At 36.1% G+C, this 16,370-nt stretch overlaps 1 protein-coding gene across 4 annotated transcripts; it reads left to right on the top strand.

Annotated features, from left to right (window-relative positions):
- The first annotated feature begins 10 nt into the window (after positions 1-10).
- Positions 11-16,098, top strand: LOC110840418 (putative peptidoglycan muropeptide transporter SLC46). 4 transcript variants are annotated; one of them, XM_022085459.2, is made up of 10 exons: positions 11-112; positions 1,113-1,657; positions 2,174-2,348; positions 4,258-4,438; positions 5,704-5,857; positions 6,469-6,570; positions 6,911-7,048; positions 7,940-8,023; positions 9,021-9,177; positions 11,080-16,098. In XM_022085459.2, the coding sequence occupies exons 2-10, from the start codon at positions 1,231-1,233 to the stop codon at positions 11,144-11,146; spliced, it is 1,485 nt and encodes a 494-aa protein (XP_021941151.2). In that variant the 5' UTR covers positions 11-112; positions 1,113-1,230; the 3' UTR covers positions 11,147-16,098. The 4 variants fall into 4 exon arrangements, with proteins under 4 accessions (XP_021941151.2, XP_087196902.1, XP_087196904.1 ...); XM_087340776.1 differs by lacking the exon at positions 11,080-16,098 and adding an exon at positions 10,074-10,340; XM_087340778.1 differs by lacking the exon at positions 11,080-16,098 and adding an exon at positions 10,074-10,340 and having other exon boundaries at positions 102-236.
- The last annotated feature ends 272 nt before the right edge of the window (positions 16,099-16,370 follow it).

The following is a 16,370-nucleotide window of genomic DNA, read 5'->3' as shown; positions in this document are numbered from 1 at the left end:
CCCTTTTATAGTCACATGATTGAATTTTTCGGACGATTGTCATATTAGTCACGACTTATGACTATAACCGGCGGAACTTGCTACTACAATAGTTCGTGACTGAAAACACTAGGTGAGTTTTAAGGAAATAAATTAATATTAAACTGAATTATTTTCTGTTTAACAAAAAGATTTGCGTTTGATAAAATCGAACATTCCCTGGATACAGTGTGTTTCATCCCTATAATTCAGTGAAGGTGCGTAATTTCCACTGGTACGCTCACAATGACATTTTCAATACAGCAGAACACTTATATAAAATTAATCTTTCACACTGCCATGCCGTTATGTTGGTATTGTCTGTGTATAGACAGTGTCACTGAAGACCATAAAAAAATGTGTCCAAATATTTTTTCTTCCCTATTAATTCGCACAAGATCGGACGTAATTATTGTAGCAGGCAACGGGCCAAGTTGTCGATATTCGTAGTTTTTTTCGTACGATCATAATTAAATGCACCATTACAGAAATTATAATGTATCCTCTATTTCTGTGAAGTCATTCCCGGAACAATGAGAATCATCGCAATTAGATAAACCATTATTTATCCTGGAACCCTAGTGTCCCATAATAGAGTTGAACGCATGTATTGGTTAAATAAAAATAATATTCTCCACTTCCTGTTCATTGTGATCTTCATCTCTTTCATTGCTTTGTTGCAGTAACAGAGACAATGCCAAGATTGATATGTTGCTGGGGGAAAAAATTACAGAAGTGGCAGTATTCTGTAGATTATCCCATCCAACCTCTCATATCCACAGTAGTGGACTTATGTATGCAACTAACTGCCTCTTAGCAATAGGGGCAAGAAAAAATGTGGTCTGTGACAAAAGTATTTCCCCCTAGGGATATATTGGGTGATTAGAGCATGAAGTTGGCTGCTCACCTGCATGTACTGAGGTTAAGAATGTACAAAGCTTTACCTCCATGGTTCTTTTTTAATTAATAGCATGGCACATAGACATGGGGAATTGTGCCTATAGTTTCTTCTTGAATGTAACATAGCAATCACCAAAACTTTGATATCATTACTCTTAAGTTGAAATTTACATTGATATTTTTTGCTTATTTAGGGTGTTTGGTGATGACACTGTGGAGCCCTAAGACTTTACTATTTGTGTTAATCCAAAGTATAACTGGTGCACCTGTTGGTGTGTCTAGAATGCACATAGTGGGAGTTGTATTCATGTGATGTCAGAACTAAATCTGTCCAGAAGCCATGCCTCTTCTTCTGCTTCCTGTGAAGACATTCAACCTGTCATCACTACGCAGAGGACACTGGTTTCCGCTAGGCGCTGCTGTTGGTTGACAGTGGAGCTGGGTATCTTCCTGGCAATGCTTGGTCAGGCATTTTCAAGTACTGTGATCACACAGCTGCTGTTAGTACGGAACTGCCAGGCAATGTTCCCGTTGAATGCAACCAAATGTGATTTGCTAGTTAACAAGACAGACACACAAGAAGCCCGGCAGCTGGAGGCACTGTTGCAGCCGCATGTCGCCATACTGCAGATGTACAAGACTCTGATTGAAGCCTGCATTCCTGCAATTCTTTCCCTATTTGTGGGTCCATGGAGTGACCACCATGGCAGGAAGCCACTCATATTGTGGCCGATGTTTGGTATGTTGTTATAGTTTTTATTTTGCACTGGTTAAACTCTGTAAAACTTTTCAGTGTGAGAGGGAAGTTCAGAAAATATTTTAACTCATTGTGGTTCTGCCCAGTTCCCAGATGTTTTTAAACATTTAATCCTGTATGCTTAGATACAGTCTTAAGTTCTGCAGCTCCAGATGATGCTGTCAGTGATGTTTTGCATACAGAACATCTAGTAGTACTTCAATAAGTGTTGCCTGTCAAACAAAGTCACATTGGTTAGTATTTGTATGTGTTCAGTAGGCAGTTCAATTGTAGTCCAGATTTTTCCATCCAATAATATTTCTGTTTCTGAGGAGCTAGTGTTAGTTGTTCCCATCTCAGCAATGAATAAGTGAGCTGTACTGTTGCACTCTTACTGTTTGATAGCAATGATGATGTATTAGAAGGGGACCTTTGCCAGAGCTAGAATGTGATTCACAAATTTGTTTTGAGACTGGCTACTTGGCCCCTGTTACTCATTTTGTTCTCTGTTCATTGCAGGATATGGCCTTTTGTATGTAATATACGCTTTTCTGTCTGTGGTACCTGATCTGAATCCAATATACTTCCTGGTTGCCAGTATTCCTGTGGCTCTCAGTGGGGGACTGATAACCATCATCTCAGGGATTTATGCCTACATCAGTGACACCACTACTGTTGAGAAGAGAGCTTTCAGGTGTTTACTTAATAATTAATTTTGTGTTTTTACCTGTATTTTTTCTGCAAACTTGACAAAGATAGTTGTCGCATAGAAGAATTTTGAATGATGTATGATTAAGTGAATACCTCGTCACCATAACACGGCACATCCCCAGGTTGTTTTTGCAAGAGATTCAGGCATGGAAGGTATGTGAAAATATATCACATGAGTTGTGCATTATCATCCCCTTGCAACGGGATTTTGCATTAGGCCTACTATCAGTCCCATAAAATAATTATCATGTTACAAACTCTCACACATCTTGTGTGTTTCATCATGTTTGAAGTAAGGGAGGATGTAGAAAAATGCCATCCCACTTGTTTTTGTAAACTTTTAAACCGTCCAACATCCTTCAAACAACCTTAAAACCATCTCAGTACTTCTTGAAATATTGACATAAAAAACTCATTCATATCTTTCTTCTTATATTTTTAACACTGGCTTTATTTCACATGTTTAAAAATGTTTAACTGGAAATCCACTGTGATGGCCAAATGCACACACTACTGCTTAATAGTTGGTTGTTCAGTTGTTGCTCTTGTGTGCATTGCCACCACCAAGTTATAGTGTTGTAGTATGCGTTTCTAGTCACGTAGTTTTATATCTTGGTTCTGTGAATACTTAACCATTCAAATAATACATGTCAATGTTTAATTGTTTTTGAAAATTTTCTATTTACTGGTTAATATGGATAAGTGTCTGTGATGTGGTGATAAAAAACAAAAATTCAGTGCAGATGTAGTGGAAGATATTTGTAAGATTTGAGGTTTTCACAGCGGTGAGTATGAAGATTTCTGTCTTCTGGGTTGTTGCGCCATGTAGTCTGGTAGATATTTACCAACGTTTCGGAGGTCATACTGCCTCCATCATCAGGGCGATGAGTATGAAGATTTCTGTCTTCTGGGTTGTTGCGCCGTGTAGACTGGTAGATGTTTACCAACGTTTCGGAGGTCATACTGCCTCCATCATCAGGGCGATGAGTATGAAGATTTCTGTCTTCTGGGTTGTTGCGCTGTGTAGTCTGGTCGATTTTTACCAACGTTTCGGAGGTCATACTGCCTCCATCATCAGGGCGATGAGTATGAAGATTTCTGTCTTCTGGGTTGTTGCGCTGTGTGGTCTGGTCGATGTTAACCAACGTTTCAGAGGTCATACTGCCTCCATCATCAGGGCGATGAGTATGAAGATTTCTGTCTTCTGGGTTGTTGCGCTGTGTAGTCTGGTAGATGTTTACCAACGTTTCAGAGGTCATACTGCCTCCGTCATCAGGGCGATGAATGATGGAGGCGGTATGACCTCTGAAATGTAGGTAAACATCGACCAGACTACACAGCGCAACAACCCAGAAGATAGAAATCTTGGAAGATATCTGTCTGGAAGGAACAAGTTCAGGTGAACCATCAAACTGCATATAAACAGAGCCAAAGTGCCAATTGAAATAGATTGATCCAAAATAGAGGAATAACGTTTTGAAGGTAATTGGATGAAGATTACATGGTTGGGAAACCTGAAGACATAAGATTGGTCGATGATTAAACATAATAATTTAGCATGTTCTATATGAAGTAGTACAGGTAAACATTGACCAATGGTAATAGAAGGACTGAAATTAGTAAGTGAGTGGGTGGAAAGTTCTGTTCAACATTATGGTGATTCAGAAGAAAAACGATAGCAGTCAATTAAGAAAAACATTGACTCCGTATAAATTATCAGTCATTCTTAGAAAAGCTTGTGGAACACTTTCTGTGTCTGAAAAGAAAATAATGGAATTGTTGAATGCCAGATTACAATTGAAGCAGTATGAAACAATGTGTCATATATTTCACACTGCATGGGTTTAGAGATGTTTCAGCTGCTATGGCTGTTGGCACCGTTTTTGTTGCAGGATGGGATTGCTAGATGCCAGCTTGTTTGGTGGGTTAGTAGTAGGGGCCTATCTCAGTGCCCCATTGTTTTTCATAGCGGGGCAGTACGGGTATCTTACTGTGTTTGCAACAAGTGCCACATTTTACCTGCTGGGCTACTTGTGTGTGATATTCATACCGGAGTCTGTACACGTAAGTCATGTAAGTGAACTGAATGTTCTTATCCATTAACCTGATGATATAGTCAGTTGCCCTTCAGACTGAAGTATCCAACAGGTGCACTGATTGATATTTGTGTGTTCACTCATAAAACGGGAATCACTATTTGAATTCTGACTAGCTTTGTAATTATAGCAGGGGATAAAGGGCAAGTGAAAATTTGTATATAGTATTCTATAATTTGGCATATTTTTTCAGTTGTATTTTTATAGAATTGTTACGGAAAATAAGTGTTTAAATAGGCAGAAAGGAGTTAGTTGTATTACAATTTCTTGGAACAAATTTATTAATTTTTAGTAGCTATACATCGTGGCTTACACTCAGTATGTTGCAGTAGCATACTGCTGAACTCTTAAATCCCTTGAATTACAATCTGGCCACCCACCCCATAGCATGAAATTTTATATTCCCTTTTCCTATATGGTAGAGGTTAATTAGCACAAGGTGTGACATGACCTCCTGGTGAATGTTGGTGTACACCTGTTTTATGAATATAAACTCAAAAGTTTGTGATATTACCATACTGGAACTTTTCAGTATACAAATAAATATTTTACACAAGATTTATAAATATATATATTTCCCATGACCCTATACAAATTATGGTAGTGTTAACTATCATCTCAGTCTTTATATTTGAGATTTAAACAATTTGTCATCACTGTAATTTGCAGTGGCATGATCCTGTTATGAAGTTTCTTGAATCTGTTTCAGTTAAGGCAGAGTTATTAGTGGAGTCATACATACAGCATGTGTCAACCTACTATTTTCTATTTCACAAACTACTGAAATCTCAATATGCAAAAAGAATGTACAATATAAAACATCACATTCATTAGCATTCCCTACTCTTAGTAACCATAATGACGATGTTAGTGATAGTGCTCATCATGATGATAACAGTCATTATCACAATCAGCCAAAAACAAATCAAGATTTAGATATTTCATCCTTACCCTGTCTCTGTAATGGAAATTATTGTGTATGTGTAATATGCCTTCATTGAATTGTCCATGTTTAATATTTTAGTCTCTCAGTGTCTCTTTTATCACATATCCATCATTGACTGACTTATTTAGTGTTAAATTTCAGCTCATATTAGCTCAAAGGAGAGAAGGAACATGCACCTAAACACACTTTTCTTATTCTCACCACAACTTTGATATGTCAGTTCAGTAGTGAAGGGTCTGATAGATAGCATCTGCAGCTTTGATAAAATTTTCGCTGTCTTTCACCAAACTGTGCAGGTAGGAAGCTCCAGTAGAGGGTTATGCAGCCTGTTTGATAAGCAGTTAGTCATTAGGATGATTACCACCTGCTGCAAGAGAAGAGAACACTATGGACGAGCCATTATCTTCCTTGTCATCATAGCTGTGTCCACATGTGTCATTACCATGGAAGGTAAGGATAAGATATTTTTCTATGTTACTGAACTTCTTGAAGTGATTAGCACCATAGATTTATATTTCGAAGGTCCATGGTTTGCTTCAATTCCTCTTGAAAAATTTTGGTACATCTTAAAATATACACTAATGAATCCCCCTCATTTCTTAAAAAATGAAACTATAATTTTTTTTTTAAAGAATTTTAACTCTGGTCTGGTTATGGTTACTGATGTTAATTGACTGTCTGTTTCCAAAGGTAGACATTTCCACACACGTTCACCTATTCATTAATCAATTATGCATACATTACTTTTGTTTTATCCAATTTTTATGTATTTATCCTAACATTTTGTGAATCTTAAATCAATCCATACACTTTATCAGTATTACAGTAATTATAATATAAATACAAAGTGTGACATGCAACAATTCTAACAAACAAAATGGTTCAAATATATGCACAAGTGCTTAAGTAACTTGTGTTACATTCATAGAAACTGTCATTCTTGAAATAGATGTATATCTGGTCATTTAGTCCAACATTCCCATCTTCTGATTGGGTGAGCTTTAAATTATAATATAATCTGTTTACCATTGGGTTGATTCTGACATGGATTTGTTTTGTAGGTGACAGTGCTGTGTCATTTCTTTATACAAGAGACAAATTTGGTTGGGATATCAGAACATTTACACAGTTTGGTAGTCTTTCAACACTGATTTCAGTATTTGGTAAGTTCATCAGAAAATGTATTGTCCTTACTTTCTTTCATCTGTCGATCTCACACCAGCCACGCTGAATGCAGGCAAATAACTCTTCTGTCATACCAAATTTGATAGTTTGTATTTTATATAGAATTTGATACAGTACATACGGTTATTTTTTAAAAGGATTTCATAGGATAGTAATGACATTCTGTTGTTATAATTTGGGTAATTTTATAAATTTTGATTGAGTTTGTAGAACACCTTTGCTGTTTGCTTTTGTTTTATTTCAGACCTCAGTATTTTCTTAATTATGGACACCTTTATATCCTGTCTGTGTTAAATAAATTTGTACTGTTTCCTACAGGAACTGTAGCTGGTATGTATATCTTCAGTGTATGGCTCAGAATCCCAGACAGCATGTTTGCGTCATGTGTGTTCCTTACAAAGTGTGGTCAAACACTCATCTGTGGCTTGGCCCCAAAGGATTGGTACTTGTATGTTGGTAGGTGTGACTTTAGCTGTATCAGAAGTAAACTTAAATCAATACCACGTAGAACTGTTTCTATTCCAGATTTCGTAGCTCAGCTTTAAGCACTGCATCAGTTTTTATGTACTTTCTTCATTTGTCTCTGGAAGTGATAACCCAATAATTGTACCCAAACGGCAAAGGACAGAACATCAGGACATAAAACATAGTGTTGATCTGCAAAAAGAATTAGTGTAAATGATTTGAAGTTCTATGTGTGACCATGTTCTATTTAATGTAAATCTTTAGAAATCATCAACACTAGGTAATTGCACAGGAAACAGAAAATTGTTTTCATCAACATTATTGTTGTTGAAAAGCGTACAAAAATAAAACAACTGGAGAAGATTTGATTGGTGTGACATGGTGATCAATTATAGTATAGAAAATTTTGTGAACTCTGGCGCATCAGTACAGCTAAAGGATACATTTTATTTATCATAAGTTAGCTATATAATTTTTCATCAGAATAAGAGGTTTGGGTTTTAAAGAGACAATAACGGGATTTATATCTCTGTTTGATAGCAACACTGGACTGATGTGGCTCCAAATCAAAGTTACAGGTATTAACATACATCTACATCACATTTTATGAAAATTTATCCAGTAAAATTTAGTTGTTTTATTTATTCCAAAGGTAACAGATGTTAAAAATGGTTTAAAGTAAGAAACATTTCATCAGTGTTTTCTGTAACTCAAATGAATATAATTTTTTTTAGTTATAGAGGCCTGAATTCTTCTGACTTATGGGTTGTAAAGTTTGCTGCCAGTATTTTCACTTTTATGAAGATTTTATATATTGTTTACACTTTTATATACAAATAGTTAACTGGGAAATTTGTAACATAGAATATGATCTTTTCAAAGGTTGTGCTGTTGGTATTCTTGGGGGTGTTTCTGGTTCACTCTGCCGTTCAATTATCTCAAAAACTGTGCCATTAGAGGACATAGGTAAGTTTTGCCATACTTTAAATTCTGGAATTCTAGATTAATTCTATATCTTTTGCTCGTTACTGATTACAAACTTTTTTATGTTTTACTTCTCAGTGCTGTTGAATTAGCAGATGAAGGCTTTGGTTACTGACAGAGCATTGTTTTGTTTTTAGTGCTACTGGATCCTAAAATGGTTTTGATCTTAAGATAATCTGTAAATGTTTATTTGGTCTTATTGCATCACAGTGTTTTGTAATAATCATGGAGGAAACTTGTTGCTTAAATTGGGGACTGACTTGAGTCGGGTTTCTTTGCAGGCTTGTGTTGTTTTACTAGAGAGTTTATATTTTAGTAAACAGTTTTATTATGATTCATTAAGGAAATGCATGGCACAGGTTTAAAACAAACTTGGTTTAGTGCTGCTAGGAACAGTGCTTTTAATGCAAAGGGAGATTATATACAGTCAACAAATGATGTATACAATATGCTTCTGTACATTATAAGTATTAATATGGAATCATTGGCAACCTGTGGATCTGCTATGGTCTAGCGGTTAGAACGCTGGCTTTGTAATCCTGGGGTCTCGGGTTCGATTCCCGAATTCATAACTTGTGTTGGGCAAGGCCGTGGTCTAGGCAACACAGTTTTCCTCCGGGGCTTCCCCGGTTTCTCCGTGGCATCCAAACAATTATTGCATACCCCAAACACACAGAAGAAGTCTGAAATTCTGTATCACCTGCCTAAAAAAACATATATATGAACAGGTCCCAGTCTGAGAAAAGGATGGAAGAATCCTGTTCATAATATGTCGCCAACCTCCTGTAAAAAGAGACAGCGTAATAAAGAAGAAGGATCTGCTAGAGGAAGGAGTTTGGTCTTTATTGTGTTGGATCTGTACTCATTTACGTGTTTTAAACATGACTGGTTTATCTTTAAAACTTCAGCTTGAAAACTCAAAACAAAACAGAACTTTCATTACTTGTAAACTTACAGGTTATGTGCATAATGTTTATAGGTACAGTGTTTGCATTGACTTCAGTGGTAGAGGCACTGACACCAATTGCTGCTTCTCCTCTCTACACATTTGTCTACAATGCAACTCTGCTGACATTTTCTGGGGCATTTTATATTCTGTCTTCTGCAATAAATTTTCTGGATGTTATACTGTTGAGGTATGTAGTTGCATATATGAATTTATTTTATGTTTTACTTAATTGTTGATAATTTATAACAAACTTACTGTCTGGCTCAATTTGGCATTGCATGATGCCAAATTGTTGGAGAAGTGTAGGAGTACACAAAAATGCTATTTGGATTAGAGTTCTTGTAGTTGTGGGGTGCCACATTCTGTCTTTTGCCAATTGTGTCACCGGTGAACTGATGGACTGTCTGTGGGTTGTCCCTACTTGGACTCTCCATCAAATACAAATGGGGGTGGTATCATCTTGTTATCATTCACATCATATTTTTCATGTGGGATATTGGTTATGTTCACCCTATTTGTCTGGCCTCATACTACCCTGTTTAGACACCCTTATAGGTGGTTGGAAGATTTGTTCATCAGATAAGCTTTGTTCAGGTCTATTTTATCAGGCTTGAACTCTTAGATGTTGTGCAACCAAACTGTTCGTGCCTCAACACACTTAGAATCACGTTAATATTAGACTGACCGCATAGCTGTATAAATAACTCATAATCTTGTCCTGTTTACTCACTGCAGAGTTTACACATTTCAAGCTGATTTGATTTCTCAGTTGAACTCAGTCACATTGGAAGGAGTGGAATTAAATTGACATCCTATGACTGATAGAAAGCTCTTGATTCAAATTAAATATATTACACTGGCCTCTTGACATCTGCTGGACCAAACTAAGTCACAGCTGAAATAAACTTGTGATGAAGCTTACTCATTCATGATATATATATATATCTGCTGAAGGGGTTTATTCCAAACATGAACTTGTATGCCTTAGGCTATTTTTAATCTTCTTATTTGAAAAAAACTCATTGTTGATAAACTGTCATGTAGTCAGACCAACGCCAAAAAGAAAGATTCTATTCGTTTCAGTATGAGGATTGGCAGACTAAACAAACATACCTGTAGCAGTTCTAAGACAAATACATTCAACTCCAAGATTTTATGCCACTGTAAACCTGTGGTATGAGGTTAAATTTGAAGAATAATCAATTAAAATATATATTAAAAAAACAGAATAAAGACTGATTGTTATAAAACTCTATGTGCAAGTAAATAGGTTCATTCTTAATAACAGTGTTCTTATTATGAGTTTGTAACTTAGAAATGCAGTAAATACATTATATTTTGTAACATGCAGCACTTTGAGAGGTTCAGATTCCAATTAAATCCTTATGTTCACATAGACCCAGGAATTTAAATGCCATACCAAAAAGGTATATATATAAATATATATATATATATATCTATATATATATATATATATATTCTATAATGTAACATAATATTATTTGAATATGTAGCTAGTAACTAGGTTACCAGATCTTGGTAAATTTAGAAAGAAATTAAATAATAATACAAGTCTGGCAGTGTCAGTAAGAATTTTCAGAGAAATATGAAAGAGAGATTTCCGTCTTCTGGGTTGTTACGCTGTGTAGTCTGGTCGATGTTAACCAACGTTTCAGAGGTCATACTGCCTCCGTCATCAGGGCGATGAGTATGAAGATTTCTGTCTTCTGGGTTGTTGCGCTGTGTAGTCTGGTCGATGTTAACCAATGTGTCAGAGGTCATACTGCCTCCATCATCAGGGCGATGAGTATGAAAATTTCTGTCTTCTGGGTTGTTGCGCTGTGTAGTCTGGTCGATGTTAACCAACGTTTCAGAGGTCATACTGCCCTGATGACGGAGGCAGTATGACCTCTGAAACGTTGGTTAACATCGACCAGACTACACAGCGCAACAACCCAGAAGACGGAAATCTTCATACTCACCGCTGTGAGAACCTCAAGTCAAAGAAATATGAAAGAGGTATAGCAGCGCAGACTTTTATTACTGCAAGCCAAATATCTTACTGATGTTGCTTGTGAAAATATTTCAGCTGTGTGGTAGTGCTGCAGCGTGCTTCTCCAGTACATCCGTACTCTCGTATACAAGTGCCAGAATGAATTACCATTAGTGCAGCAGCAGGTAACCTTACACTTCTATTCAGCTGATTCTGAACTTGATTTCTGTAAACAAACAATCATACCTTATATGGTAATGAGAGTTGATATGTACGAGGGTCGCTCATTAAGTAATGCCCCACATTTTTTTCCTCAGAACATATTTATTCAAGATGGCTCAAATTTAGTGACAATATAAATCAATGTTTCCTTTACACATACTATTTTTCCACATAGTCCCCATCAACTTGTACGGTTTTACGCCAGCGTGGAACAAGTGCATGCATGCCTTGCCGGTACCAGCTCTTGTCCTGTGCACGTAGCCATGTCCTCACTGCTTGAATCACGCTCTCGTCATCTTCAAATCTTGTTCCGCGGATAGCATCTTTAAGTGGCCCAAAGAGATGGAAGTCGGAGGGTGCCAGATCTGGACTGTAGGGTGGATGGGGTAGCACCGTCCAACCCAATTTGGTGATTTCTTCCTGGGTTCTCAGACTTGTGTGAGGGCGTGCATTGTCGTGCAGGAGCAAAATTTCTGCTGGATGCTTGTGAGGCCGAACTCGTCGAAAACGCTTCTTGAGGGTTTTCAGGGTCCTGATGTACGCGTCTGAATTGATGGTCGCACCTCTTGGCATCACATCCACAAGAATGACCCCATCACTGTCCCAAAAGACAGTCATCATGACTTTTCCGGCGGAGGGAGTTGTCTTGAATTTCTTCTTTCTCGGTGATTGAGGATGATGCCACTCCATTGACTGCCTTTTTGTCTCTGGCTCAAAGTGGTGTATCCAGGTTTCGTCACCTGTAATGATCCGGGACAGAAAGACCTCTCCCTCAGCATCAAAACGCTCCAACAATTCAGAAGAAATCGTTTTCCTTTGAATCCTGTGGTCTGCTGTGAGACTTCGTGGAACCCATCTTGCTCACACCTTCGAATATGCGAGAGCCTGGATAATTGCAATCACACTTCCATTGCTGACTGAAAGCTGTTGGGCCAATTGTCGAGTTGTGATGCGCCGATCCTCACGAATAATGGCATCCGCGCGGTTCAACATGTCTGGAGTGGTGGCTGTGACAGGACGCCCAGAGCGCGGCAGATCACGGAGCTCGGTTTCTTCACTTCCTGAAGCTTTAACTCTCTTAGCCCAGCGACCAACGGTGCTCCTATCGACTGCACAGCTTCCATACACAGCACACAAACGTTTATGAATGTTCACCACCGTTTCTTTTTCAGCAACAAGGAATTCAATTACAGCTCGTTGCTTGTAACGAGAGTCGTTCACAGACGCCATTTTAACAGTTCACTACAGCTCCGCTATCGGTTGGAATCATTTGAAACTCCGTACACGAACGCGGGAAACATCAAATCTCAAGCATGTAAAAGTACACTTTTCTATCTTCATTATTGGCTGAGAAAAAAAATGTGGGGCATTACTTAATGAGCGACCCTCGTAGTTCAAGATTTTTGTAACATGGTTTCATGACCATGTGGAATCATAATATCATATCATGTAAAAATTGAACCTGACCTAGTGATGTATGTTACTCTGAAACTTAGAATAGTGTTCTGTACTGAGGCATAAGATCATTCAAAATAATCTGGTTTCTGTTAAACATTTCCTTCAGTTTTCTTATAATTTCCATGTCATTAAGTAAACTTTAAATACTTCATTTTAATTTTTTTTCAGCATATAAGTTTAGAACATTGTTTGAACTTTGGCCAAAGCAAGAAATTCAATTAAAAACTGTAATTACATTGTTGTTCCTGGGAGAGTTTACAAAATTGTACTGCATTGCAATGATTTGTGTAAGGGCAGCAATGGGTTTAATTTTTATTCTTCATTATTCTGTCTCTGGTTACTCTATTTTAATTCATTACAATGAAAATAATCATTACCAGTCACTATTTTCTTTGTGATGATAATAATTACATCCATGACATGTTCTGTTGGTCAGGGTTTTGTTATTAGGTTGATTTGTGTGTAAAAACTCATAGAATATTACTCTAAATAGGTATTTTTCTAATGTTACACACTACTACATATTTTAAATTACATTCTACATAAACTTGTAAGGGCTCCTTAAAATAATCCCATATTCATCTATTGAAAACATTTTGGCACTCAGTCATGATGTAAAGATGTCAGTAAATTTTCTTAGAATTTTGGTTTGTGTGTGGATCACATTGCCCCTTACCCTGCTTTCATGAAAAGTCAGTGAACTCCCTCTAAAATTAACAATTTCATAGTTCAGTTCTCCTTGTATCCTATCTGTAAAACATGTTTAATAAAAAACAGAAATATTTGTGGGGAAACAAAGCTGAATTTATTGACTGCATGGAGTGAGTTGTTTTCAGCATTGCTCAGTGAAGAAACATGATTTATGTGACATGCTAGGTGGTGCTGTGCAAATTAGTGTAAGTTATACTAGGTTTAGAAATTAAAAACAAAAACCCATATATCCCAAGTTGAATCAGCTATTTCTTGCTGCATAAATAAGAAAAATAAGTCATTGGTATGTGCTACAGATTTGTGTGAATATTTTTTAGGGTATCATAAGATTCCAAAATGTAATCTGTAAGGTTTATTTGCAGAAATTACTTAATCTACTTACTGTGCAGATGTGGTATATAACATTTGTTTTCACGACTTTGACAACTTGAGATCTCATATGGGTTTCTACTTAAATTTATTTTTATTAAAATATGTTTGTAAATGAAGAAAATGGTGGAAAAAATTAAACCTGGTTTAAAACTTCTGGAAAAATCAACTGTTAGAATCATTAGATTTTCATTACTGTTAAAATCATACACAGTTTTTTCCACTTGTATATTTTTGGAGCTGTAGGATTACAGCTCTGCTTTTAAAGTACATAAATGATTATGTAGTATTCAACGTTATTTCATATGTCCAACATCTTTACTTTCTCGTAACTAAAGAAAAGGATGGTGGCTTTAGAGATAGTATTTATTAGTATTTTTAAATAAATCTGTGGCTGTGTAAGTTATGAGGTATGCCAGATGTTTCCCAGTTGTGGATGTACTACTGGTGATTTCTGAAGTGATATTTAAAGTTTTAAACAATATGGAAAAGTATACAGTATGTCAGTAACAGTAATTTAGATAAATTGTTGAAACTGTGTGTATAAGAGTTTTGAGGTTTTGACAGTGGTGAGGATGATGGTTATGTTCTGGGTTTTGTCATCATGTAGACTCATTGATAGATGCCACCTTTTCAGAGAACATACTGTCTCTATCTTTAGGACTGAAGAATGAAACACTATACTTTACCAAAATCTTGGCATGTAATGTCTACATGGTGTCAAAACCCAGAAGATCATCATCATCATCTGAGTAAATAAATTTATTAATTATTTATAGTTAAATATTAAATAATAATTATTTTATTAACTGAGTATGAGCTTCTTCTATTTTTTAAACCCTTAAGTCAATATCTAAATTTTATGATGATAAGTCATAATATTATTTTTCCTTTATTTAATATTTGCAACTGGGAAGAATATCTGTCTGACATATAAGGTCTATTTTAGTCATGTTGGTAGAGTACTGTGATCACGTTTGTAACTTTACTGTATGTAAATGTAAGCATACGGAAGATATTGTTGTACCTGATTGATCATTCATGATTGGAAAACATGTTTCTGATTGCAATGTTATAATATCTGTATTTGTTGTTTGTAAAGCAAGATATTTATTAGATAGTGTGATGAATAGATCCTTTTTTAGACCAAGGGCTAATACAGAAATCCTGTTGAAAGTAAGACATCAGGCATTTATTGTGGGCTTTTTGAATGTAAATAAGGTAAGGAGATTGAGAGAAGTCTGAAAATAATATTCTGTCAAACTAGAAATTGACAGATGTTAGCTGTTGTTTTTAATAATATTATACTTAAAGTGGAGAAGAATATCCCTTATATCTTTATCCCACACTCTCTTGTTTAATTTTTTCCTCTTTTCCATTTTCCATACCTATCGACTTTCAATTTAGAACAATGAGAAACATCAGCTATGCCATATTCGTCATTTAATGTTCGTTACCCATATTAATAGTACTTCTAAAACCTGCATAATAATAGAACCTCTGCTAAAGTAAAATATTTTGCCATGTAATGTCATTATTGATCGTTTTACTTAATTCTGCCCAATGACTACTGTAAAATTAAGGCTGGTGATACATAGTACTTAACCTGTTTTAGGATGTGTATAACCTGTGAAAGTGTTGTTCTAAAATGCTGTTCCTTCTGCAAAGAAAATGTGCTACTTCTTTGTTCTGTTTTGGGATATAGTGTATTACTTCAATTTTAAGACTCCACTGATTGTAAGATGCACCCATGGTTTAGTAATGTGTTTTCAGGAAGAGAGACACTGTCTAATTTAAGATGTACCCTGATTTCAGAAAGTTTAAAATCAGAAACAAAAATGCTTCTAAAAATTGAGGAAAAACAGTAGTTTTTATGCAGCTTGTGTATGTGTCTTGTGAGCTGTGATGCCATGTGGTCTTGAAAGTAATTACAAACATTCTGGAGGAACACATGTTGTCTCAAACTTCATGGTGGAAGTAACTTCAACATTAATAATCATCACAATACAGAAGACCACAACTGACATGCTCACCACCTAGAGGACCTCTCATCTCACATGCTTGTATACATCTTGACTAGCATTGCTTTGTGACAGTTTGAGAACAGTTTATTCAGAATTTATTTTGAAGATAGTTTTACCCTGTGATATTTTTAAATATGTATTTCTCATATTATTTTACATTACATTTCTAGTACTTAGTGAAGTAGAGCTTGTAAAGTCAAACAGTTTATGTAGATGTATTTTATTTGGTATTGTGTTTAACTTGCATATAGACAAAACAGTGATAATTTTAAATAGCACGAACACTGAGTGTGTATAATAAACTAATTCTTGGGCATTTTTGCTACATGGATCTGATTCACATTCTTTCTCCATTAGTCCTTTGTTTAAAGCAGCCAAATATATATGTATGATCATAGGATTTGAGGTTTTTACAGCAGTGAGTCCGAAGACAGCTGTCTTCTGGGTTGTAGTGCAATGTAGTCAGTTTATTCTCTCAACATGACCCAACTATCAGAGTCTGCTCTCTTAAGCTGAGCACATTCCATGCCGCAAACCTTGCATCATTTTTACTTTTGACATGCCTTAGCCGTTCGGCTTCTCGTATTAGGTTTCTGTACGATT

This window comes from Zootermopsis nevadensis, unplaced genomic scaffold (genome assembly GCF_977971745.1).
Source record: "Zootermopsis nevadensis isolate Lab colony 2312 unplaced genomic scaffold, Znev_1.0 Znev_ptg000061l, whole genome shotgun sequence".
NCBI lineage: Eukaryota > Metazoa > Arthropoda > Insecta > Blattodea > Termopsidae > Zootermopsis > Zootermopsis nevadensis.
This window is presented reverse-complemented; position numbering and strand designations above follow the sequence as displayed.